The sequence below is a fragment of the Salvelinus alpinus genome, chromosome 7 (genome assembly GCF_045679555.1).
Source record: "Salvelinus alpinus chromosome 7, SLU_Salpinus.1, whole genome shotgun sequence".
Lineage (NCBI taxonomy): Eukaryota > Metazoa > Chordata > Actinopteri > Salmoniformes > Salmonidae > Salvelinus > Salvelinus alpinus.
Window position 1 is genome coordinate 39,353,341 of NC_092092.1, and position 27,358 is coordinate 39,380,698.

The 27,358-nt window shown below is 45.4% G+C and overlaps 1 protein-coding gene and 1 long non-coding RNA gene across 6 annotated transcripts in view; one reads left to right on the forward strand and one right to left on the reverse strand.

Moving 5' to 3' along the window:
• Positions 1 to 22,199, forward strand: part of LOC139580985 (vesicle transport through interaction with t-SNAREs homolog 1A-like) — a 170,193-nt gene extending 147,994 nt beyond the window's left edge. For all 5 annotated transcript variants that reach the window (XM_071410217.1, XM_071410215.1, XM_071410219.1 and 2 more), the window contains one exon: positions 17,682 to 22,199. Coding sequence is in view for 3 of the 5 variants with exons in the window: in XM_071410215.1 (XP_071266316.1) it covers positions 17,682 to 17,775 (94 nt within the window). In the remaining 2 variants the exon portion in view is untranslated. The remainder of the gene's footprint in view (positions 1 to 17,681) is intronic.
• Positions 1 to 27,358, reverse strand: part of LOC139580992 (uncharacterized) — a 587,892-nt gene that overhangs the window by 372,966 nt on the left and 187,568 nt on the right. The gene's annotated exons all lie outside the window — the stretch shown is intronic.

Here is a 27,358-nt window from a genome sequence, read left to right on the forward strand (position 1 = left end):
TCCCGTGTGGCTCAGTTGGTCGAGCCCTGCGCTTGCAACGCCGGGGTCGTGGGTTCGATTCCCACGTGGGACCAGTACGAATGAAAGTATAAAAATAAATGGCTACAATGTAAAATGTAAATGATAGAGAAGGCCAGGCTCTAGCTCTCTGGCTCTGCTCTGCCGCCCCTGTCTCTCCTGTGTACCAGCCGCTTTGCATACGACTGATGTTTTAAAAGCTTCATTGTTAACTGACGTTGGGTAGCCCTCCGCTGACCCGGGAGGTATTTGTTCGTTTGATCACGGGGCAGGTGTTTTAATGTATCCAAGCATCATAGTTCCACAGCAACCAGAATGGGATAGACAGAGTATGAAGGCAGGAGGATCCTATGGGGTTCATAAGTGCTGATCTGCACTTCCTCCTAACTGGGGAAGGTGGGCGTTAGCCGTTGGAGGGTGGACGTTAGCCGTTGGAGGGTGGGGGTTAGCCGTTGGAGGGTGGACGTTAGCCGTTGGAGGGTGGGGGTTAGCCGTTGGAGGGTGGACGTTAGCCGTTGGAGGGTGGGGGTTAGCCGTTGGAGGGTGGGCGTTAGCCGTTGGAGGGTGGGGGTTAGCCGTTGGAGGTTAGCAGCAAAGACACAAGTTAACGTCTATTAGCGGAGCGAAGGAGAATCGGCCTTTGTTATTCAAAGAAGATGTACTATAAAATGATCCAATTGGTAATATATGGATTTCTAGATCTAATAGTGTTCCCAGGTATTTTTTTTTTTAAACATGGCTGCATGTTTATTTGTTTGGCATTGTGTGTGTGGTTTCTCTTATTTGCTACGATGTCATTTGCGTACTCGAAATAGATCTTCACCACACCTATCTTTCTGTCTTCAAAATAAAACCACGCTTTACCTTAGGTAGATCCAGGGAGAGGCAGATGAACTATCTGAGGTTTTACCCACAATTCTCAGCTCTCTGCCTATAGCCAATCATCTATCTTATCCCAGCCCCCCTTCCCCAACCTCTAATCGGCTGTGGATTAATAGACCAACAAGTGAAGAAAAATCCCTTTTGTTAGCATAAACCTACTACTCCTTCAGCAGTGGCACTGAAGGGACAAACTCAAACAGGGTTGTGTCCTGGTAGAAAATTATCTCTCCTCTCTCGCACTTTCTCTCTCTCCTCTCTCTCTCCCCTCTCTCTCTCCCCTCTCTCTCTCTCTCTCTCTCTCTCTCTCTCTCTCTCTCTCTCTCTGTCTGTCTGTCTGTCTGTCTGTCTGTCTGTCTGTCTGTCTGTCTGTCTGTCTGTCTGTCTGTCTGTCTGTCTGTCTGTCTGTCTGTGTCTGTCTGTCTGTCTGTCTGTCTGTCTGTCTGTCTGTCTGTCTGTCTGTCTGTCTGTCTGTCTGTCTGTCTGTCTGTCTGTCTGTCTGTCTGTCTGTCTGTCTGTCTGTCTGTCTGTCTGTCTGTCTGTCTGTCTGTCTGTCTGTCTGTCTGTCTGTCTGTCTGTCTGTCTGTCTGTCTGTCTGTCTGTCTGTCTGTCTGTCTGTCTGTCTGTCTGTCTGTCTGTCTGTCTGTCTGTCTGTCTGTCTGTCTGTCTGTCTGTCTGTCTGTCTGTCTGTCTGTCTGTCTGTCTGTCTGTCTGTCTGTCTGTCTGTCTGTCTGTCTGTCTGTCTGTCTGTCTGTCTGTCTGTCTGTCTGTCTGAAAAATCGAAGTCTTCAGTATTAATAATGGATGATCGTTCCCCATGAATTTTCCATCGTGTGACTCTGGTTCCTTGGTCAGCCTATGATGTTTTGAATGTACGGCGATGGAAATGGAGAGTGTCTGAGAAGGGACTCGACCCCTAGGACAGGGTCAAGCCTTACTGTATGTAGATGACCAAGTGGAGAAACTGTAAACATCAACGTGGGATGTTTGTGAGGTGTTTGTAGTGATTGTGTCGGGTAACATTTTAAAGTGTATAGGCCTGTGTAAGGGATGTTTTGGACATGTCACGCGTGTCTACGCTGACTGCGATGCTGTATGCGGAGAGGCATCGACGGGACATTTGGATCCTTCAAGATTGGGGAGATTCAGAGAAAGAATAGGTTCTTATCTCTACTTCTGTAGCCTGCTAGACACCAGATATTTAAAAATTATCAAAAATTGAGCCCAATATAACCGTTACCATTTATCACTGGTTTTGATCAATTGCGCTCGCATTCAAGATGTGCACCGCGTCACTTTGCGCTCAAAACTTTTTCCCGATTTGGAAAGAAATCTCTTTTACTATTAGCTCACAGGTTTTGAGGGTTTGTTAAGGAGAGAGAAGGGGTAAAGAGTGGGCGGAGCATTATGCTGTGTGAGGTGCGTGTCCACAAGAAAGTCTCCAGCTGGAACTAAACTCATAGCAGATGGTTATTGGGACTTCATCTCTTGACTTCCGTTTCCTAGAGGGAGTCCCCAAGCAGCCCTGACAACCCCTGACCTTTCAACCCTGACTCGTAGGGATGGAGAGGTGAACCAGCAATCTGCGTCTCTCAAGCTCACTCCACCGCTCCGTACATTCAGAGATGGCAAGAAATGCAAGAAAGAAGGAAAGTGTAGTAAATTAATTTGTGCAGCTGTCAGTGTGCTTAGAGAGGTCTTTCTGAACCCCTAATCTCTCTCTGCCGCTTTCCTCACCTGTCGTTCCATCGCAAAGTTTCCTATAGATTTTTTTCAGAGTTTTCTTCAGCCTGACCCTGTGTGGCTGCGGGCCTTGATTAGTTGGGAGCGGAGTCTATGGATTCCAGCCTCCAGGGCACTAAGCAAATGGAGCCAGAGCATCATGTCAATAACCCAGTTAATGCAACAAACCCGCCTCACTGCTGGCCCCATCCTCAAATTGTTCTTTTTTTAATTGGGGGGGGGGGACAATCATGAGGGAATCAGTGTCACTCGGGGCTTCTACCCCTCCTATCCCCTCACCTCTCCTTTTTCTCACTTTCTCTTTCTCTCTCCTGCTGGATTGGCCCCTCTTTCTCGCTCTCTCTTTCCTCTTCCTCTAGCACATTGTTTCTCTCCACTTGCTCACATCTTAGGTCTCTCTCTCTCTCTCATCATCCCCACTATCCCCCTCTCACTCTCCACTACCCCCCACCCCTCCTCTCTCACAGCTGAGACTGGAATTGTACTGGAGAAGGAAGTGTGTCTGCAAATTTAATGCATCGGCATGGATTATTTAGACTGACTAAAACCTCCCTTGTAGTGTCAAACGGTAGATGACATTATCCTCTTTTTTTTCTCTTACTGGACTGACCAACCAGCTTGAAGCTTTGCCCGTTTATCCACAGAATAGAGCTGGTTGGCTTTGAGAAGAAACACAAGGCCCAAACAAGTGGTTCTCCAACAACCGATGAATCACAAACCGAGATTCTGTTGGGGCTTCTTGAGTAATCCGATGGTTATTTCACACGGGCGCGTCAGTTGCACTCCTGTAGTTTTCCACTTTTCCACTACGCCCTCGTAATGCGAACATGCACGTACACAAACTCTCTCACACACTGACACACACACGGTGGACCTCAGTTCATCTCCTGTGCTCCTGCCTCCTGGCCACACTAGCGTGGTGTGTCCATAACCCTGGAGGTCGCAGGGTTAACTCTAAGACGGGCCTGCTGCCCTGAAGCCTGTGGGCTTGACCTCTGACCTCTCTTGCTGGAGCAAATTTTTATCCACACCACTAAATAACCTGGCTCACCTTTAACCTGTAAACACAGTCTGTTCAGACTGGCCCAAACAATGAAACTATAGAAATCAAGACATGATGAGGCCGTTTTTTTTCTTGCTTGTTTCCAGTCAGTCACCATCACCCTGTGTGTTGGCCTGTCCATAGAACTGTAGCTGTACTGCTAGTGTATGACAGACTATTCAAACCAGGTGAATGGCCTGAGGTAGAAGGAAAGAGCTCTTTGATTTTTCCTAAGCGCTAGTTTTAAGTGCTAGGCTGCTAACTGTCACAGCCATTGTTTCCATAGGTCGCTAAGGCTGTGTGCCACAGAGGAGTGTTCTGTCGATTGGTTTGCGTGCGCCAAACACGTGTCGCCACCACCTCTCCATGGTGTGCTTACCTATGGAGCAGCGAGAGGAACTGCCCCTCCCTACCTTAAGGCTTAAGGAAGGAGGTGAGGGCTCTGCTAGTGTGGTGCCGGGAAAATAGCCTCTCACTCAACGTCAACAAAACAAAGGAGATGATCATGGACTTCAGGGAACAGCAGAGGGAACAACCCCCTATCCATATCGATGGGACCGCAGTGTAGAAGGTGGAAAGCTGCAAGTTCCTTCTGCGTACACATCACTGACAAGCTGAAATGGTCCACCCACACAGCCAGTGTGGTGAAGAACCTCAGGAGGCTAAAGAAATTTGGCTTGGTACCTAAAACCCTCACACACTTTTACAGAAGCACAATTGAGAGCATCCTGTCGGGCTGTATCTCCGCCTGGTACGGCAACTGCACCGCACGCAACCGCAAGGCTCTCCAGAGGGTGGTGCAATCTGCCCAACGCATCACCTGGGGCAAACTACCTGCCCTACAGGACACCTACAGCACCCGATGTCAAAGGAAGGCCAAAAAGATAATCAAGGACAACAACCACCCGAGCCACTGCCTGTTCACCCCGCTATCATCCAGAAGGTGAGGTCAGTACAGGTGCATCAAAGCTGGGACCGAGAGACTGAAAAACAGATTCTATCTCAAGACCTTCAGACTGTTAAATAGCCATCACTAGCACATTAGAGGCTGCTGCCTGTATACATAGACTTGAAATCACTGGCCACTTTAATAAATGGAACACTAGTCACTTTAATAATGTTTACATATCTTGCATTACTCATCTCATATGTAAACTCAGCAAAAAAAAGAAATGTCCCCTTTTCAGGACCCTGTCTTTCAAAGATAATTCGTAAAAATCCAAATAACTTCACAGATCTTCATTGTAAAGGGTTTAAACACTGTTTCCCATGGTTGTTCAATGAACCATAAACAATTAATGAACATGCACCTATGGAACGGTCGTTAAAACACTAACAGGTTACAGACTGTAGGCAATTCATGTCACAGTTATGAAAACCTAGGACGCTACAGAGGCCTTTGTGCTGACTCTGAAAAACACCAAAAGAAAGAGGCCCAGGGTCCCTGTTCATCTGCGTGAACGTGCCTTAGGCATTCTGCAAGGAGGCATGAGGACTGCAGTTGTGGCCAGGGCAATAAATTACAATGGCCGTACTGTGAGATGCCTTAGACAGCGCTACAGGGAGGCAGGACGGACAGCTGATCGCCCTCGCAGTGGCAGACCACGTGTAGCAACACCTGCACAGGCTCTGTACATCTGAACATCAAACTTGCGGGACAGGTACAGGATGGCAACAACAACTGCCACAATCCCTCCATCAGTGCTCAGACTGTCCACAATAGGCTGGACTGAGGGCTTGTAGGCCTGTTGTAAGGCAGGTCCTCCTCATGTGGTACCCTTCCTGCAGGCTCATCCTGACATGACCCTCCAGCATGACAATGCCACCAGCCATACTGCTTGTTTTGTGCATGATTTCCTGCATGACAGGAATGTCAGTTTTCTGCCATGGCCAGCGAAGAGCCCGGATCTCAATCCCATTGAGCACGTTGGGACCTGTTGGATCGGAGGGTGAGGACTAGGGCTATTCCCCCCAGAAATGTCTGGGAACTTGCAGGTGCCTTGGTGGAAGAGTGGGGTAACATCTCACAGCAAGAACTGGCAAATCTGGTGCAGTCCATGAGGAGGAGATGCACTGCAGTACTTAATGCAGCAGGTGGCCACACCAGATACTGACAGTTACTTTTGATTTTGACTTCCCCCCCCCTTTGTTCAGGGACACATTATTCCATTTCTGTTAGTCAGATGTCTGTGGAACTTGTTCAGTTTATGTCTCAGTTGTTGAATCTTGTTATGTTCATACAAATATTTACACATGTTAAGGTTGCTGAAAATAAACGCAGTTGACAGTGAGAGGACGTTTCTTTTTTTTGCTGAGTTTATATACTGTATTCTATACTATTCTACTGTATCTTAGTCTATGCTGCTTCGACATTGCTCATCCATATATTTATATATTTTTAATTCCATTCCTTTACTTAGATTTGTGTCTATTGGATATGTGTTGTGAAATTGTTTGATATTACTGCACCGTCGGAGCTAGAAACACAAGCGTTTCGCTACACCTGCAATAATATCTGCTAAACACGTGTATGGGACCAATAAGATTTGATTTATTCTCAAACCCTACACCCAATCCCGAGTAATCAGTTGTGCCACCTCTGGTCTCTCAGCCCAGTCAAATCTCTTCTCTGTCCTGGCACCCCAATGGTGGAACACGCTTGCCCCTGACGCGAGGACAGCAGAGTCTCTGCCCATCTTTCTGAAACCCTACCTCTTCAAAGAGTATCTTAAATAATCCCACAGCACTCGCCCCTCCCCCCTACTAGCACTGACTTCTCTGATCGCTACTTTGAGGAAAATTTGACTTGCTATGACTGAGATATGTGGTTGTCCCACCTAGCTATCTTAAGATGAATGTACTAACTGTAAGTCCCTCTGGATAAGAGCGTCTGCTAAATGAATGAAATGTAAAATGTTGATTCAGTCTTGCCATTTGTTTTCAGTTATTCCGCTTTGTGAAAACCAAGGTCCTGCTTGAGTGTGTTTGGGGTTACGCGCACACAATGGTCAATGGTATTTGATGGCTCATCTGTAAAAGAGACCTTGGTCTCTGCGTGACTCCGTGTCAAAATAAACGTTAAATGCTCACGTTGTGTTTAATTACTCTACTTATTTCAAAATAGCTTTTGTAAAAAACTTTGCTGAAAATATTTCTTTACAGAAGAAATGCCTTTCATTTCAGAAGAAATGTGTACTTCCTCGTGCTCTGAGTGAACTATAATAACTGAGTAGGCGATACTCTGTCCTGTGTGTGTGTGTGTGTGTGTGTTGGGGTTGAGATCACTGTGTCAACATTACCCATATCTGGAGACACAGGATGCTGAATGAAGCCACAGGGGGTTTTAAGCAAATATTTGGAGACTTTATTCGAAATGGCAAACAAACACAAAAGGAGTCTCCACACTATTTAATAAAAAAGACTCAGACATAAACACACACTTCCTCATTACTTCTCCTCCGTGGAATCCTAGACAGCCCTATTTTACGACGTAATTAGTTTAAAGCATTGTTTGGGAGCGGAGACAGTACTCTGGCTGCTTGCTTAAGCAAACAATATCACGTGGTACCGTGATGTCAAGTTATTGAACGTTTTAAGATAAAACAAGCATGGCAAAAAACTCTTGGCGATTGTTCCATAAACATCATTTGTCTTAGTCATTTCTGTTTGTTTTTCCCCCATCCTTTTCTGTAATGCTGCGATCCCAAACCGCTTTTTTAAACTCTTATCTATTCCTGATCCAATGGCTTCAAGTTGCCAAATTCCATGAATAAGGGAATTGGTGTCAAATGTCAAACCTGGCTGTATTCCTACTACCATTGTCGGACCCAATACCTCTACATAGAAAAGCAGCACAACGTGCACCTATATAGCTGACGTCGTCACTTTCCTTAAAGTCTTTAACGAGACAGCCATGTGAACGAATCCACTAAAACCCCATCTATCTATCTCTTTTCACTCTGTCTGTGGCGGGTATTGTGTGACTGCAGCGCAGCGTGCAGACATCATAAACCATTGCCCCGGGTCTGCCCTCGAACGCTCGGCGCATCCCTGCTCAACTTCTCCCCCTCCCTTTTTTCTCCTTTTCTTCCCCACCGTCTCGGTGAAAGCGAATGGACAGCCCATACGGATGATTTATGTGGCCTAATGAGATTTCAATACTGAACAAACAATAAAAATGTATGTGCATCATAGTTTTGGAGGCCTGTGGTTCCATGGCTAATGTCAAGCCCTTACAGCAGGCCCCGTTAATCCGATGCGCAGCTGGACCCTCCCGTGGAATGCGGCCGAGAGGTTTTGTGTTCGGAAATCTTAGCAAGCGAGACGAAATGGTGAGAAAAGTAATTTATCGGGCGCTGTATAAACGCTGTACTATTCACTATCAACCTCCAGGCTGGAGGGATTCCCGTCTCAATGTCCCGCTCTGCCCAGCCACCTTCCCAGAATACATAGTATCAGTCACAACAGCAGTTGGTGGCAGCGGTGGGACCCGTCAGGGGTTAATGCTTGAACAGCAAGTTAGGTCGAGTCTACCCGATTGCTTTGCCAACCACTTAATTCAACCCCATGTATACTTGCATACAGAATGCTTTTGCAGTAATACATTGTACTGTAAAGATTAAGGTATAGAAGTAAAGTTTTTTTTTACATGCAACATCCATGTATGGCCTACATACTCAGTCGTGTGGCATTTGCACAGCAATATAACCTTGCCCTCCAAGTCAAGGCTCCTCTAAGAATCCTGTGTAGGCACACTTCAGCATCGTAGGGGTCAAAATCACATTTCATTTGTCACATGCTTCGTAGACAACAGGTGTAGACTAACAGTGAGATCCTTACCTACGGCTCCTTTTCCAACAATGCAGAGTTCAAGATAAGATCTAACATAATAACGCATTTAAATAGTGACACAAGGAATAAATGCACAGTGAATAGCGAGTAAAAAATAACATGCCTATGAGAGTCGATGTGCAGGGGTACCAGGTAATTGAGGTAGCTATGTACGGTACATATAGGTAGGGGTAAAGTGACTAGACAACAGGATAGATAGACAGTTCCAGCATATGTGTATAAAAGTTAGTAAGTTAGTGCAAAAAAGGGTCAATGAAGGTATTCCGGGTATTTAGGGTAACCATTTGATTAGCTGTTTAGCAGTCTTGTTTAGTCGTATGGCTTGGCGGTAGAAGCTGTTCAGGGTCCTGTTGGTTCCAGACTTGGTGCACTGGTACCGCTTGCCGTGCGGTAGCAGAGAGAACAGTCTGTGGCTGGAGTCTTCAACAATTTTTGGGGGGGCCTTCCACTGCAATATGCCTAATTAAATGCCACTATATTAGAAGAAGAAGCCCCATTGTGGACATAGTCCAAAAAGTACTCTGTCCTTTCTCCAGCTATTTGTTTGTTTCCGAGATGCCTATTGGAGATAAGTGAAGTATGCAGGACACACAATGCACATATTATCCACATATTAAAAGGAGGGGGTGTAAAGAGAATAGGGGAAAGGGTGGAATATGGGATGCAAGAAAAGACAAAAGGGCAAAGCAGGGTGGGAGAGATCATGTGAAGGTGAGGAGAAGGAGAAAGTGGTTAAACTAAAAAAAATCGAGAGAAAGGTAAGTCGAAAACAGAAAAGGAGAACGTGAAGCGGGGGTGAGGGGGGGAGAGAGATTGTAGAGAAAGGGAGGGAAGGAAAGAGAGCTACTTTTCTGTCATGCTGCCAGCTAGGGAAGTGATCTGTGTACCTATAAAAGTAAGAGAGAGCCTCAAAAAGCCACCTGTACATTTCACCGGGACAGGAGGCTGTGGCTGCCTGAAACCACTACAGGCAAAAGTTCTTGAAAATTCCAGAGACAGTTGCAAACAAGGTATTTTCTCTCCCCTTATTTTTTTTCCCTCATTCGCTCTCCTCTCTCACTTTCTTTGCCTGGCTCTCTTTTACACGCACACGCACGCACGCACGCACGCACGCACACACACACACACACACACACACACACACACACACACACACACACACACACACACACACACACACACACACACACTCAGTGCCCAACTTCTCTCTATACATCTCCTCTCTCTCTCATTCTCTCCCTTTCTGCATCTCATCCTCCCTCCATACCACACTTTCCATCTCCCTCCTCCCCTCCCTCCACCCTCCAACACATTTCCAGGTAGAGGTCCAAGTCCCAGCCTCGGCTGCTGGCTGGGTTGTTAGCCGCCAAATAAAAAATGGATGAACTTGTAGAGCCCCGGTGCTGCTCTCATGCGTCGGTGCGAAGCTCGTTAAAAAAAGGAAAGGGTGCTCCGTCATGGAGCGGCTGTGCACCTCGCTCAGACCACGGACTCCAAACGGAGACAGACTCCCTCCCAACCGTGGCACAGAATGTAGAATACAGCAAATAGAGCTAGAGAATGAACAAGCCTGTCGGAGGACGCGTGTGGGAAGGAAAAGAGAGCCCTCATTGTGGTGTATATGAGCATGTACTAGTACCCCCCCCCAAAAAATCACTCCTACTTTCATTATGAGATCCAGTGGGTAATTACACTAATACGCTCTTGTGGAAAATGATGTATAATAACATTCAGGTACCTATTGAGATACAGCATTCAGTACTGGCTAGAGTGTGATAGTATGTATAATAACATTCAGGTTCCTGTTGAGATACAGCATTCAGTACTGGCTAGAGTGTGATAGTATGTATAATAACATTCAGGTTCCTATTGAGATACAGCATTCAGTACTGGCTAGAGTGTGATAGTATGTATAATAACATTCAGGTTCCTGTTGAGATACAGCATTCAGTACTGGCTAGAGTGTGATAGTATGTATAATAACATTCAGGTTCCTGTTGAGATACAGCATTCAGTACTGGCTAGAGCGTGATAGTATGTATAATAACATTCAGGTTCCTATTGAGATACAGCATTCAGTACTGGCTAGAGTGTGATAGTATGTATAATAACATTCAGGTTCCTATTGAGATACAGCATTCAGTACTGGCTAGAGTGTGATAGTATGTATAATAACATTCAGGTTCCTATTGAGATACAGCATTCAGTACTGGGTAGAGTGTGATAGTATGTATAATAACATTCAGGTTCCTATTGAGATACAGCATTCAGTACTGGCTAGAGTGTGATAGTATGTATAATAACATTCAGGTTCCTATTGAGATACAGCATTCAGTACTGGCTAGAGTGTGATAGTATGTATAATACCATTCAGGTTCCTGTTGAGATACAGCATTCAGTACTGGCTAGAGTGTGATAGTATGTATTTGTGCATAAGTACTGTTTTTATTTCGGGAATTACATGATGTCGGGGAGTTTTTAAAGTAAATAACATGCAATTAAAGAGCTATATTTTTTTCAGCCGTGTGTGTGTGTGTGTGTGTGTGTGTGTGTGTGTGTGTGTGTGTGTGTGTGTGTGTGTGTGTGTGTGTGTGTGTGTGTGTGTGTGAGTTTAAGAAATCGTATTTAGCTTGAATGCACCCTTGGGGCAATGGGCAGAACATGCATACAAAGGGATAAAATAACATGCATCAGGTCAGCCTATTATCCAAGCTGTTAGCCCAGCAGCTCAAATAGTTTTATGTTTATGACTGTTTTTTATATGTGGTTCTTTGCACACAATTTATGTCTGAACACATGTATGTTGTACAGTGTGCTGTTGCTGCCGATTTGACTCTTTTTACTAGATCTGTTTCATTCATTAGATTGAAACAAGGCAAGTTCTTACGGCTCTTTCCATTGAATCGATCAATTTAAACAGAGTACTTTGACATGAGTGTGAGTGAGGGAGGAGGGGTGTGAAGATGGGCAATAGAATCAAATATTTATTTGTATTAGTTCACGATCACAAGCAAACGCGTTAGTCAGGGCTCGCCCCCCCCCCCCCCCCCCTCCTAGCTTTCTGCACCATTTCCATTACTCTCACTATTTGTGAACGCATTGAGCCTTCAGGCACCCGTCCCTCCTCCCTCTTTTCCCCTCCCTTGTTCCCTCCCTTCTTTTCTATCCTCTCCTCCACTCCTGTCCCATGCTGCATATTCCCAGGATTTAGAGAGAAAGAACCAGAATTGGTCAGACAGACATTGATTTTAGTTTTATTGGCCTAGTAGTGGAAAGGAGGGGGGGGGGGGAGAATCTCTGGGTGTTAAGTTTGTTTTCTAAGGTAGTAGTGATGTGCTGTGTCCGTCTGTCTGTCTGAATGTGTGTCTGTATGTCCACAAGTCCACCTCAGAGAGCCAGCAGAGAGGGGGTGTGTGTGGGGCTTTAGGGCACACGTGCGCGCGCACACCCACCGTCTCACGCCATAGAGGTGTATCCCTGGCCTCATTAGGACTGGTAATAAGGATGTGCTGTGAAGAAAATACACTAAGGGAGAGGGAAAAGAGAAAAAAAAATTGAGATTTTAAATTTTAATAACATGGGTAAGATTTTGTAAATCTTTCCTGACAGAAAAGTCCTCATTATTTTCATCTGTCTCTGAGGAGGCTCTCTCCCAGCCTCCTTCTCCGGGTAAACGGACTCTTCTAGGGTTTCTGCGCTCTCTGTTGCTTCTCTCTCATTTTCATTCTCCTATCCCCCCCCCGCCCCCGTCTCTCTTGTACTTCTCCCTCCTCTTGCCCCTCTCTCCCTCACTTGCATGCATGTACAGCATCGCCCGTCTTTGGGCAGTGCCACAGCTGCTTTGCTCTTTAGTGAACTGCTTGGTTGCTTGTTGGAGAGAGAGAGGAGAGGGAGAGAGAGAGAGAGAGAGAGAGAGAGAGAGAGAATGTTGGGGGATCACAGACGGGCCTCATGAGAAGGTGCGCGGGGGGGGGGGGGTGTATAAGGCTTATCCCAAGTCACCTCTCCACCCCTCCCATTCTTTTCTCTTATGTCAAGTGTCAAACACAGAGGATGGATCCGGGTTTGATAAGTTCTGTTCTGTCTGGAGATGTGATGTCTCAGAGCTGGATCTGCTATAAGGTAGAATAAACCATGTTTTTCAAACTGAAACTCTCTGGTCAAAGATATGTTTGGAGAATTTTACGATGGCATTACGTGACTTCATTTGAATAAATATGGCTTGTAATCGTATGTGGCTGGTAGACTGAAATTAATCTCTTTGTGTGAAATATCATCTTTGCAGTGTAGATATCTGTTAGATGGACAACTTTGTAGCAAAAGGTATCATTGCAAATTAGGTCAATTGGATTATATTAATGGGGACAATACTATCGCTGACTGATCTGGTTTTTGATTGTGGACTACAGGAAAAGGAGGACCGAGCACACCCCCGTTCTCATCGAAGGGGCTGTAGTAGAACAGGTTGAGAGCTTCAAGTTCCTTGGTGTCCACATCACCAACAAACAAGAATGGTCCAAACACACCAAGACAGTCGTAAAGAGGGCACGACAAAGCCTATTCCCCCTCAGGAGACTGAAAAGATTTGGCATGGGTCCTCAGATCCTCAAAAGGTTCTACAGCTGCAACATCGAGAGCATCCTGACTGGTTGCATCACTGCCCGGTACGGCAATTGCTCGGCCTCCGACCGCAAGGCTCTACAGAGGGTAGTGCGTACTGCCCAGTACATCACTGGGGCTAAGCTCCCTGCCATCCAGGACCTCTACACCAAGCAGTGTCGGAGGAAGGCCCTAAAAATTGTCTGCTACCGCATGGCAAGCGTTGCCAGAGCACCAAGTCTGTGACCAAAAGGCTACTTAACAGCTTTTACCCCCAAGCCATAAGACTCCTGAACAAGTAATCAAATGACTACCCAGATGATTTACATTGCCCCCCCCGTTTACGCTGCTGATACTCTCTGTTTATCATATATGCATAGTCACTTTAACTATACATTCATGTACATACTACCTCAATTAGCCTGACTAACCGGTGCCCCTACACATTGGCTACCAGAACTATCTGCATTGTGTCCCACCAACCGCCAACCCTTCTTTTACGCTACTGCTACTCTCTGTTCATCATATATGCATAGTCACTTTAACCATACCTACATGTACATACTACCTCAATTAGCCCGATTAACCGATGCCTGTATATAGCCTCACTACTGTTATTTTTCACAGTCTTTTTACCGTTGTTTTTATTTATTTACTTATCTAGTGTTCACCTTATCTATTATCTATTGTTCACCTTTTTACTTAAAAATCGCACTGTTGGTTAAGTAAGCATTTCACTGTAAGGTCTACGCCGGTTGTATTCGGCGCACGTGACAAATAAACTCTGATTTGATTTCATTCATCCGCTTTGTGATGGACTGTAGTGAACAATTCAAATGAACACATGACACAGATAGGTGATCCTTTTTTTTTGAGTGACTTGCATGTAGATTACTATCATCATGCCGTTGGGCACAGTCGGATATACGTTTGAATGCTCTTTTTAATTTACAGAGAGACAGCCTCAAACTAGCCAAACCAATTGAATATTCCTCCTTTCACACCTCTAGCTTGTCTCTCTGTCGTGGGGGTTCCGGGGTTCATTTCACTGGCTGTCAGAGGGCAGGGCTTACGCTCTTTAAAGTGTCACAGACACTGTTTAGTAAATGGATTGAAACATGGCTTAAGTGAATTATGACTGCGTTCTAATCCCTCGCTTCTCTCCTCCGCTCTGGACTCCTCTCCTCCTCCCCGTCTGGCAGCCTGAGCGTGAGGGGGTTGAAGGGGTGGCCTGGGGGCCTATTCCTCCCCCTCGCAGAGTGTTTTCAGAGGCCCCTAACCACCGGTATATTCATCTACATTACTGTAGGCAGGAGAGGGCTCCCCCAGTCCCATGCATTTTACTCATTCATTCAAATGACCTGGCTGGCATCAAACAGACCAGCCCTTGGTCCTCCCCTCCTCTCCAATCCACTTTCCCAGTGTTAGTTATTAAGGAGGCATTTCCCATAACCAATGAACTAGACACCCCCCTAGTTAGCGATTTCAGTATATGCATGTTGTGTTCTTATGTAAACGCGGATATGAAGTCTAAAATATGACGAGAAATAGGGCTTCAGAGAAATGGACCGAATCTTCGCTAGGCTAAGTGGTAAGGGGATACGGCGTGATTCACGCAACTGAGCCGTTTTTCTACTTACCCGGAGTCCGATGAACTCGTTGACACCGTTAATTATGTCTCTGCGTGCAGTTTGAGGGAAGTTAGTTCCGCAAGCCAATGCTGACTAGCGTTAGCCCAATGACTGGAAGTTTACAGGTACGGTAGCTTCTGACACTAAATGGCGGGTCTCGTTTTTAAGGAGAGTATATCTTTTTTTGGTGTAGTGTATAAAAATAAAAATAAAGTCGCTCTATAGGATACCCCATTATACTTATAAATGCTTTCTAAATTATAATAAATGCTAATTTAGTCATTTTGTAATGCATGCCTTGTTAATAAATGGTTATGAACACTAGAAGATTTATCAGTAGTATAGGCCGATAGCTACACTACTTATAAATAGTTTATTAAGCATATTAAATACAACTTATTTTAAGGTGGTACTTCCCTATCCCCCTAACCAAGTTTTCGCCAGCCTAAAACTAACTTCCCACCCCCCCCCCCCCCCCCCCCCCTTTCATCTCAACCCCTCCTCCTCAGCTGTAAAATGAACTTACAGCAGGATCCCCAAAACACATCACATACAGTAACACGCTAGTGTCTCTGTTGGGGCGTTTGCGGGTAAATAATCATGCTGAATAATGAATGGCAATTAAAGGGAGACATGGGGGAGATGTGGCCTAGCTAAACACGCGCTGATTAATGTTTCCCCCGCTTTTCCCCCCAATCGGCTCTGCATTATGCAAATGCTGCAGTGCCAGGACCCTATCAGGAGAGGCCAGGGCCACGGAGACGAGGCCCATTTATTCAAATCAATCTCTGATAAACATTGCGAATGGGTATACTCAGAGCGTCAGGGGGAGTGTTATGTCATAGCTTACTTCACTCTCATTGCAAACGTCTTTTCTCGCCCTTGCATGCGTAGCCTGCGCGCGCGCACACAAACGCAACCAGTGACGTGTGTACTGTACAAACATGTTTGCGCACTTTTGCTCATAGGCTGGCGCTCGTAAATCACTCACGGCACACGCTCCGACACACTTAAACTCTATACAGACACAGGCACGCGTACAGGCAAAGGCTCACGCCGGCAAGTGTGCATGTAGAGACAAGTGTTGTGTCGGTGTGTAGGCTGGGGCTCTCAGGGCTGCCGAGCTGTTTCCAGGCTGATGGCTCGGGCCCCTGGAGACTCTCTCTATGTCAGGCTGGGACTGGAGCTCGGGTAGCATAGGTTCAGGCTGTGGGCTAGGGATTGGAGATAGGAGTCATAACTGAGAGTAGGACAGGGGGGAAGGGGATCATTCTGGAGGCTGGGGATGGAGTATAGACAGCAAGGACTGAGACATGGGGTGGGGCTGGAATGTGGACAGGGGGCGAAGGGAAGTGGACAGGGGGCCGAAGGGGAGTGGACAGGGGGCGAAGGGGAGTGGACAGGGGGCAAAGGGGAGTGGACAGAGGGCAAAGGGGAGTGGACAGGGGGCAAAGAGGAGTGGACAGGGAGCAAAGGGGAGTGGACAGGGAGCAAAGGGGAGTGGACAGGGAGCAAAGGGGAATGTACAAGAGGGGGCAAAGGGGAATGTACAAGAGGGGGCAAAGGGGAATGTACAAGAGGGGGCAAAGGGGAATGTACAAGAGGGGGCAAAGGGAAGTGGACAGGGGGCAAAGGGAAGTGGACAGGGGGCAAAGGGAAGTGGACCGGGGGCAAAGGGAAGTGGACCGGGGGCAAAGGGAAGTGGACAGGGGGCAAAGGGGAATGTACAAGAGGAGGCCATAGAAGAAGGTGTAAGAAGCTGAAACTCAGGCTGGGATAAGTGTCTGACTTTAGAAGATCATTCCAGGACACAGGCTAGAGGCAAGAGCAGGTCTACGGCTGGAGTTAAGAGCACACTGCCACTATCCTCAGGCCAGGATAGATGCTGGGGAAGGGGTAGGTAGGGGGTGAGTGAGCAGGCCTGAGTTGCAGCTCCACAGCCCCAGTGATGAATGGCTGGAGCATGGGCCATTCATCTCCTGCTTAGAGAAGTGGACACTGGCCCACCTCCCCCTCCATTCCCTTTCCACTCCCCCTCCCCATGTCAGCAAATGTGATAATTCTGTCATTTGTCAGGAGTGACGGAGGGTGGGGAAGTGTGTGGGGAGAGGCACTGGAGACTACTTCTGGGACTACGGACACACACAAACACACAGAGATAGATACACGTGAACACACACACACACACACACACACACACACACACACACAAACTAACACATTCATTTTGTCTCATTCTCCTCACTACCTCTCTTTGTATAATTTTTTTGTTCAAAGTAAGTTTTTTGTCAAGTCTACTTAGGCAACAGTGGGAAATCTGAAATGTGCAAAAAGAGCGAGGCGTTTTATGGCACATTCCATCAGTAATTCACTGATTTTATTACCTCCAGGAAACTTGTGAGCCACATTTTCCACTTTATTATGAAAATAATGTTTTTAAAGCCTGTCTGCAGTTTTGTGTATGCGTGATTGGATGTGTGTTTACGAGTCTGTGTTTGGGAGATGCTGGAACAAGAAATTGTGTGTGCGCGCGTATTTGTGTGTGTGTGTGTGTGTGTGTGTGTGTGTGTGTGTTGTCGCTTTTGGATAGCAGTCTTGACAGTAGGAACACTGTGAACAGTAAATACCCTTATATGAGGCACTCATGGTACCCATTAAACATGATAACCTCGGAGTTAAGGGCCGGTCATTTTGTTACACATAAACGCATAAAAGTTTGGGAGTGTTTCAAATGTCTCTGTGGATTCAGACAGACTACTGTAACCCCTGGCTAACCCTGTCTTTGCCTATTTTTCCTTCTCTCTCTACCTATCGTTCTCTCTCTCTACCTCTCTCTCTCTACCTATCGTTCTCTCTCTCTACCTCTACCTTTCTCTCTCTACCTCTCACTCTCTCTTTCTTTCTCTCTCTCTCTGCAGAATCATCCAGAACCGAGTCCTGGTCTTCGTCCTTGGCGCCACCATCCTCCTTACCATCATTCTGGCCATCTATTTCAATGTGCGAGGGCACTGATCTCCCCCAATGCTCTCACACACACACACACGCACTCCGTCACACACACACACACACACACACGCATGATTAATAGCGACAAAAGTGTTTGCTCTGGAGTAATTAGAACAAATGGTGCCCATGAATCACTCTTTCTGGGCCCTGACAGGGGTCTCTCTCTCACTCGCTTTCTCTCTGAGACAGCCCCCTCTGTTTCTTTTATTGCTATTGATAATATTCACGGTGTCGTCGTCACTGTACTGCGTTTAGCATTGGAGATCTATCTTTTCCCTGGGTAGAGAGGGCCTGTAAGGGGATTCAAATAGTCTAGACGGGTTCAAATATGTACAACTTCCTACTGTTGTTCATTCGCCACTTCCATGGTCTGACCTAAGGTGTTTGCGGGTCCCATTTCTATGTGTGTGTGTGTGTGTGTGTGTGTGTGTGTGTGTGTGTGTGTGTGTGTGTGTGTGTGTGTGAGTGAGTGCTTGTATATCTGTACGTGGAGCTTTTCTCTCCCTCTGTCAGACCAACTTTCAACACGTCTAGTCCATTAGGCGCTCGACTCAACTCTTTGTGTGCAAGATTAACATGGGGGCCAACTATATGAATGTACCCAGCCTACTGGCATGTAGCTCCTAGCTATCCTCTTTATGAACTGAACATACAGCACAGCACAAAGGACAGTGCCTTCAAATAAGAGGTGGTATTCAGTCACCTTTTTTTTCAGCACGGTTGGGCCCGAATATGAGATATACATTTGTAAATGGAAGATATATATAACCCATAGAAAATGCATGAACAAGTTTGCGTTTGTTTTAGCTCAAGGAAGGAGACCCAGGATTTGCTGGGAAATCCCCCTTTTATACACCCTCCTCACATTACTGACTCCTATCACTGTTATCTGACTGTAAGGGGTCTTAATCGTGTCCAGACTCCATTTTGTTTTTACACACAAGACATTAATAGAGACTTGATAATAGTAGGCAACATACTGTACTAACAGGTGTACATACTGTACGTAGAAAAAAATCATTTTGGGGGGGGGGGTTTCAACAGCAATTCTGTTTATTTATTTATAAACGTTGTTTTAGAATTGATGATCGATTTTTGGGATTAGCGTTAAAGATTATGTGATACTAAGTGTATATTTTATGAAGTCTATTATAGACTTTGGCCGGCGAATCACATGACATGTATAGTATTGTATAGTCCAGGACCAATTGAAACATGGATTGCTTTGATTGTGTGTGAATTCAGACTTAAGTCATTATTAATATGAGTGAAATTGCTCTGTTGTCCTGTAATTTATTGTATTTCTTCTTCTTTTGTTTTGTCGAATTGTAATGATGACAATAATAATGCAGTACTTTTACATAAGAGCCTTTTACCCAAAGTCTTCAAGCTGACAATGATGTTCCATGCTCTTTTTACCAACTCACAATACTGTGTGTGTGTGTTTTAGTCCTTGTTTTGTAGTTAAAAGCCATTCTACTCTCTGTGGACAGGTTAATATTGTTGTATTTTATGTGTGTAAATAGAGGCAAGGCAAATGTTGGACTGTTGAGGGGGATTCCAGTGTCCAGTCCTGAGGGCTGAATTATGTATGTATGTGTCACACACATTACACTCACACAGAAACATACTCTCTCTAAAACCTACACCGGTACCCCCACGTCCACCTCCTTCGAACACACAGACAGACTCACAGACAGACAGAAGACCGGTGGTCTCTGCCTAGCTCAGACCAGACAGCCAACCTGCCTCCGTGTGGCAGAACGCGCTCGCGCACGAGAGAGAGGCCATTTGCTATTCCGTTTCAGGGCGAGCGGATTGTCTTATTTTGGAAGCGGGCTTGGTGGGGGGGGGCTTTCTCCGCCACCCACTTCCAGCCGCCCGGCGGCTTCAAAGGTTCATATTAATGGGCAACAAAATACTTTGTCTCTGTCCGTCCCATGTGGGGCCAGCCCGTGGAGAGTTATCATTAAGTTGAGGAATAACGAACAAAGAGGAGAAGAAGTGGAAATAAGGAGGTTGAGGGAGGAGAAATCCCTGCCAGTTTGACAAACCTCATCGGATAAGCACCTGTGCAATTGGTTTTCCCATCAAAAGGAGAAACTGGCGTGTGTAGAGGTCTGTGTGAGAGTCTATACATGGAGGTTGGTGTGCATGAGCAAAAGAACGTGATATTGTGTGTATGTGTCTGCTGTTCACCTATGTGTGTGCCTGCGAGCGCTCGTCCTCTCTCCCCTGTCCCTCCCTCCCTCGCGTCTCCCCCCTCACCCCACCACTCCTCCCTCTGTCTCTTCCTCCGTCTCTCTCCCAGCCTGTCAGGACGAGCTGAGTTGTGGAGCTGCTGCAGCCTCCCTTCCAACGTGCAAGCGTGGCTGCGGCAGGCAGCGAGCGCGGCTCTATTTGAAGTTGTAGCGGTGTCAAAAAGTCAGGGCTGACTGACAGCCATCAGTCCCACAGGGTCTCATTAAAAACAGACCCACTTGACAAGGAAATAATTGAGCGCCGGCGACAACTCTGCCTGGGCTCCGTTTAGATGTTTTTATTTTCTTTCATTATTATTTCTGGCTATTATGTTCATTAAGAAATTGCATTAAACAACTTTAGATATGGGGGGGTTGACAATATATTTAGGGGGGGGTTATTTAAACAGGAAGCCTGTCGTGATTCAATGGCTTGGCAGACGCCTGGTATTGTCTGCCAGCTTTCTCCTTCTCTCATTCGTTCTCTCATTCTCTCCGTTTTCTCTGCCCATCCTAGTCTTTCCTTTTTTCCCCATCCCTCTAATACAGTATCTCTACATGCCTCCCTGCTTCTCTCTCCTCATCTCCCACGTCTCTCTATCCATCCCTCTCTCTTTCCTTCCTTCCCTCTCCTTCCCTCCCTCTTTCCCTCAGAGCAGCGGGCGCCTTTGGAATATGAAATAGATTATTCATTACCCCCTTCTCCTCTTTGTGACTGATTTTGGTTTTCGACGAGCGTCTCGCCACGGAGAGGAGGATGAAAACTTGTCAAAAAATAGGTTATATCTTATTCCAAGGGGCAACAATAGCAGCAGGTACAGACACCTTTTAATATTTCATTAAGCCCAGTGTTAACCCTCCTTAAGTGACTGGAGGTGTGGGAGCTCCATACAGACAGGGAAAGGGGGTGGGGGAGGGATGTGAGTGATTAGTCATTTGATGTCTAAAGCGTTTTCAAAGCTTCTACGCCTCTGATTCGCTAGACAGGCTAGTCTTTGGGTGTCCTTGGCCATGGTTATATGAACATTGTCTGAGTGGCTGGTGAGTCGTCATGTCCTTGTTTTGGAGCTCTATGTTCTTGGCCATGTGCATCGTTGATTGTAGCACAATACCATATAGGCGTATGTGCCTACCGAGGACCCTCTCGACCACAATGCAGGTGAAGCTTACAACTCCTGGTGTTTGATGCGCAAACCAGGGCTATTCTTCTGACGATTTGTAAGATGTGCTTCTAAAACCGGTGAAAGGGGGCAAATTGTTCCTCAGGCAAGCCAACCTCTCCGCGGCGTTTCCCTTCCAGTACAAAATCCTGCCGTTTGTCAGCCGTTTAGGGCGGACAGGGATTGTGACAAGGAGCGTTTGAGCCGTTCTTCCTCTGAAGGGTGGGCCTTAAACGGGATAAACAGCTCCAACAGTGGGATCGCGATGGGAGGCAGACGGGTTTATCTCCCGGAGAGTTCCTGTGAGTCTCAGTGTCCCGCTACAAGGGACGCCTGCCCACCCGCAGACCACGGAGCAGAAATCCACAATGACACCGTTTGACAACACAAATGAATCTGCCTCTGTTTCGACTGTCCACACACATCCATAGACACATTACACACACACACACACACACAGCCATCTCCACTATCACACGTGCTGGACTAACCCCCCCCTCCCATCATCCCACTTTTATTGTTAGGCAGTGGAGGGAGAGATATGTCCCCCCTTTGTACATGCCACCAGTCCAAGTAGAATGGCTTTCTTTACCACCATGAACGCTGTTGTTCATTTTCATGGTGTTTTATGCTCACAAGGACATGACAATGACCCTATTCTTTGTGGAAATCACTGGCCTCCCCGGGCGTGCGTGCGTGCGTGCGTGCGTGCGCGAGTCCGTATGTACACGTGTTCATTGATTCAGTGAAGAGATGTAGCCGGAATGGTCGAGAAGTCCTGTTGAGTGCAGTTGCCGGCATGTGTGTGCATTGTGTGCACGTGTCTGTCTGTCCAAAATGTCCACCCATAGCGTAAGTCTTGATGATCAGGTCCATTTTAACCCTTCATCCGTAGCGGAACTGTGTGCACAATGCTGCTTTTCATCCTTTTTTGGGGCTGTTTAGTTTTTCCCGAGACATTTTCTGATTTCTGTAGATGTGAAGAATGCTTTCGTCGTCATTAAAGCGGTATTGTATTGGGGACAACAAAGATGCCCTGTCTGTCTTAAGTTCTTGTCTTCTTCCCTCCGTCATCCTCTCTTTCTGTCCTTCAACCTGACACTTCGGCAAGGAGATAAGACGGAGCCTGCAAGTTTACATTTCACCCACCGCTAAAACCACAGTCAAATCCCATGTCTGTATTACCGTCCATTTGGCTGTTATGTGAGGCAGAGGCACACCTCGACTTGCACAGAGAAAGTCCCAACACAGATGGACTAGTCATACAATATGAACATTGAAACTCACAGACCAGGTCAGACTAAACTACTGCACGTTCTCCTCCTCTCCCTCTCCCTCGTTCTCTTTCTCTCTCATCACTTTCCCTGTAGTATACTGGCATATCCTTTGAGCTAAAATTAACGCTTTACCACTACAAAGGAATACAGTTGTAACCAGCGCTTCTATTTGCATGATAATGGAGACTTAATATAATGGGCCCAGTAGACACAGTATTAGGTCTCTTAAATATTTGCTTACTTTTAGCCTCTCATTTCATTAAGCAATGCTTATAATTTAATTATGGTCCTAATAGCTATTATATGAATATATAATGTAGTGCAGTAAATGTGTAAGATACTTTTGCAACATATTTAAATGTAGTAATTTGTTATGGCCCATTGATTTAAATATATGTTCAGTGGTAAAGTGAATTTCATTTCCCAGAAGCATGTTGACAAATTGAAATCAGTGGTCAGTGAGAACATTGTGTGTTCACTTTTCAGAGACTAATATTCTTCTGGTCAGCCCTGAGACAGAGTGTAATGTAGAGATGGGTTGAGCTAGAGAGGGACTGACAGAGAGGTAAAAATAAAGAGATGGATGGATGGATCAGACTAGGTTGCTGGAAGCCTGGAAGGCAGGCCCTGACTGTTGAGCTAGTTCCATGCTGTACAGTACTTTACTTTGCATATGGTGTCTTACCAGACAAGATTCTAAATTTCCAACTGGGAGGCATCAGTGGAGAAATCACTGTCTTCAAACAACGGCCTGCCATTCATGTTCCCCGTAGCCGGAGATCTGAGCAAACGGTGATAACCCACGACATCTTTCTGGAAAACGGGGAGTCGATCAGCTTTGATGGAGCACATCCTCTATGACAGGCTACTGAAGAGCTCGCTAATGAACTGGGGGGGGCATCGCTTAGCATGGCAGCATGGCGAAAGAAGGGATGGGGGGGGGGGATTAGGGATGCGGGGATGGTGATGGTGATGGGGGTCGAATTGAAGCAGTGAGGCATTTCATATGCATGATTGTCCAAACATAAACATAAGCTCATAAATATACTATGGATGGATGGAGATGAGGAAGATACGATGGTGGGATGAGAGAAAGGTATTGTCTGAATGTTACGCGCAACCCTAGAAAAGGGCAATCGAACCCTCCTCTCCCTGTCCTCTATCCCCCTCCATGCTACCTTCCCCTTAGATGGAGGGTGGTGATTAAATATTCATGTTGTGTCCAATCAGAGAGCTCGTCTGACGGTCTTTCTACACAGGGCAGGAAGTGGAATTGGATGCTAGCGAGCGGGGACCCTGCAGGTTGGCATGAGGGGTCAATTGAATGGGGAGTTCAGCAGTACCACAATCTATTTGATGTCCTCTTGTGTCCCCAACCACCCTTCCCTCATTCATACAATAGGATACATCTAACACAGTAAGGAATACCAGCCTGCTTGCTTTTATATGGATATCATGCTCGTTTATCAGTGTTGTAGAATGCAGAACAATATTTGGTTTCAAACTGTGGGCATTTTTCAGTTACTAACTCAAACAGACATCATTCAACGCACTTTCACTGAACACATAGACCCACACGTTCTGTCTGTCAGTCGCTCGCACGCACGCCCACACAGAAACACACATGCTTTTATTAAACACACAGAAACACAGGCACATACATACACACCTTTAGTGAGTTGTACGGCGAAGGCAACAAAATGCACAACTTTTGTTCATCTCAAGGATTTTCGGACTGCCCAGATGAACAGAGAGCTCGTATTGATTTTTCGCCTTGCCATGCAGTGACTGTGATTACCCATTTTCTCATTCATTTTTAAAGACAACTCGTGTGATTCTTCCCCCTTTTCTCTCTTTTCTCATCTCTCTATCACTCCTATTTTCTAAAGAGTGATTGTACACTCCCCTTCCATGGCAGAATCCCTCCTTGACCCTGAGAATTAAATTATTCTATAGATCACAGCTGTTGAATATTAGGCCTTACAAAAGCGGTTAAATAAAATATGTTCAAATTGTCCAATCCCAGAGGCTACGGCCGAAATTCTAATCAGGTGAGAGAAAGGGAAAGGAGTCAGTGGGGATTATGAATAAAGGGTATCTTTGGAATCTTACTGGCCGAGTCTGAGGAAGAGAAAGAAAAAGAGAGGACCAAACCTTAATCTCACTCATCAACAATACACTGGAAGGTTCTAGATAACAGCGGGTGGTGGTGGGTTAAAGCTTTTTTTCCAAAGAATAAGGATATTGAGGGTTTTTCGAAAGAATAATGATATTGAGTGCCTTCAGAAAGTATTGACACCCCTTGACTTTTTTTCACATTTTGTTGTTACAAAGTGGGATTATAATGGATTGAATTGTAAAAAAAAATATTTAAAAAAACACAAGATACTCTAATGTCAAATAAAAATTTAAACTTGATTAAATAAGTATCCGACCCCCGAAGTCAATACATGCTAGAATCACATTTTGGCTAGCTAACTAGCAAGCAAGCACATTGTATCGCTAAATAGTAAGCTAGCTAATTAGCTAGCACATGGTGTCGCCCCAGCCTCCCGCCTGCTGTGCTAGCAACCTGTCTGAAACTGTCTGACGTAGTTCTGTTAACGACGGTGAGGGCAGGTGTTCGGCAGGCAGGAGCAAAGAACACTGTCTACTGGTGTCACTGACGCTAGCTAGCAACCACATTCAAAAATCTCACACAAGCATGAAGATGTTGTGTTCGGGGGGGGCGTTCATGCAGGAACAAATGGGATGCTCGAGGGGGTGGGTGTTCATGAAGGAACAGGAATGCCCACAATATTGGTATTTCTAGGTAACTCTAAGAGCTTTGCACACCTGGATTGTACAATATTTGCATTATTCTTTTAAAAAAATCTTTAAGCTCTATCAAGTTGGTTGTTGATCATTGCTCGACAGCCATTTTCAAGTCTTGCTGTAGATTTTCAAGTCGATTTCACTCAAACTGTAACTAGGCCATTCAGGAACATTTCAATGCTGTCTTGTTAATCAACAATAAATTGTATTTATGATATATGACAATATTTTAGGTTAACAATAATTCTATTACACAATTTCTGATATATCACATGCCTTTGTTTTATTTTCCTCCATAAGTAAAATCAGGATTATGGCTCTACTGCTATTCATTCCAATTAGACTGGTTTGGATTTCTCCCTGACCAATATGGCTGCCATTTTCATCCCATTCTGGAACGTCAAGGGTTTATGACATAGCCCTCTTGTCACACCCTGGCCTTAGTTATCTTTGTTTTCATTATTGTTTTAGTTAGGTCAGGGTGTGACATGGGGAATGTATGTGTTTTGGTTTGTCTAGGGGTTTGTACGTTTAATGGGTCAGTGTCTTGTCTAGGTGTTTGTATGTCTATGGCTGCCTAGATTGGTTCTCAATTAGAGGCATCTGTGGTTTATTGTCTCTGATTGAGAGCCATATTTAAGGCAGCCATAGGCATTTGGGTTTTGTGGGTTTTGTGGGTAATTGTCTATGTTCTATGTTGCATGTGTGCACTTAGTCTTTCATAGCTTCACGTTTGTTGTTTTGTTCGTTTATTAAGTATTTGTTTGTCTTCATTAAAAGAAGATGTATTTTTCACACGCTGCGCCTTGGTCCTCTCTCTCACCGCAAGACGATCGTGACACCTCTAGTAATTTAATAGGATCTCTATGGTAGCCCCTCTCCCCAGATAGGATATGAACACTTCATAAGCCATGACAAAAAATATTAGAATTACAGGAAATGAGCTGTAAAACTGCCAAATGTTCTCTCAGTCTCATGGCAAAATGTGTAGAATAGCAGTAAATTAGCTTTAAAAATGCTTTAAAAAGGCGATTCTGCATTGTTTTATATACAGTGCCAGTCGAAAGTGTGGACACACCTACTCATTCAAGGGTTTTTCTTTATTTTTACTTTTTTCTACATTGTAGAATAATAGTGAAGACATCAACACTATGAAATAACACATATGGGAATCATGTAGTAACCAAAAAAAGTGTTAAGCAAATTAACATTTATTTTAGATTTTAGATTCTTCAAAGTAGCCACCCTTTGACAGCTTTGCACACTCTTGGCATTCTCTCAACCAGCTTCATGAGGAATGCTTTTCCAACAGTCTTGAAGGAGTTCCCACATATGCTGAGCACTTGTTGGTTGCTTTTACTTCACTCTGCGGTCCAACTCATCCCAAACCATCTCAATTGTGTTGAGGTCGGGTGATTGTGGAGGCCAGGTCATCTGATGCAGCACTCCATCACTCTCCTTCTTGGTCAAACAGCCCTTACACAGCCTGGAGGTGTGTTGGGTCATTGTCCTGTTGAAAAACAAATGATAGTCCCACTAAGCGCAAACCAGATGGGATGGCGTATCGCTGCAGAATCCTGTAGTAGCCATGCTGGTTTAGTGTGCCTTGAATTCTAAATAAATCACAGACAGTGTCACCAGCAAACCACCATCACACCACTTCCTCCATGCTTCACGGTGGGAACCACAAATGCGGAGATCATTCGTTCACCTACTTTGCATCTCGCAAAGATACGGCGGTTGGAACCAAAAATCTCACATTTGGACTCATCAAACCAAAGGACAGATGTCCACCGGTCTATGTGGAAACATAATAATGTTATTATTAAACATAATAATGTTATTATTAAACATAATAATGTTTCTTGGCCCAAGCAAGTCTCTTCTTATTATTGGTGTCCTTTAGTAGTGGTTTCTTTGCAGCAAGTCGACCATGAAGGCCTGATTCACGCAGTCTCCTCTGAACAGTTGTTGTTGAGATGTGTCTGTTACTTGAACTCTGTGAAGCATTTATTTGGGATGCAATCTGAGGTGCAGTTAGCTCTAATGAATTTATCCTCTGCAGCAGAGGTAACTCTGGGTCTTCCTTTCCTGTAGC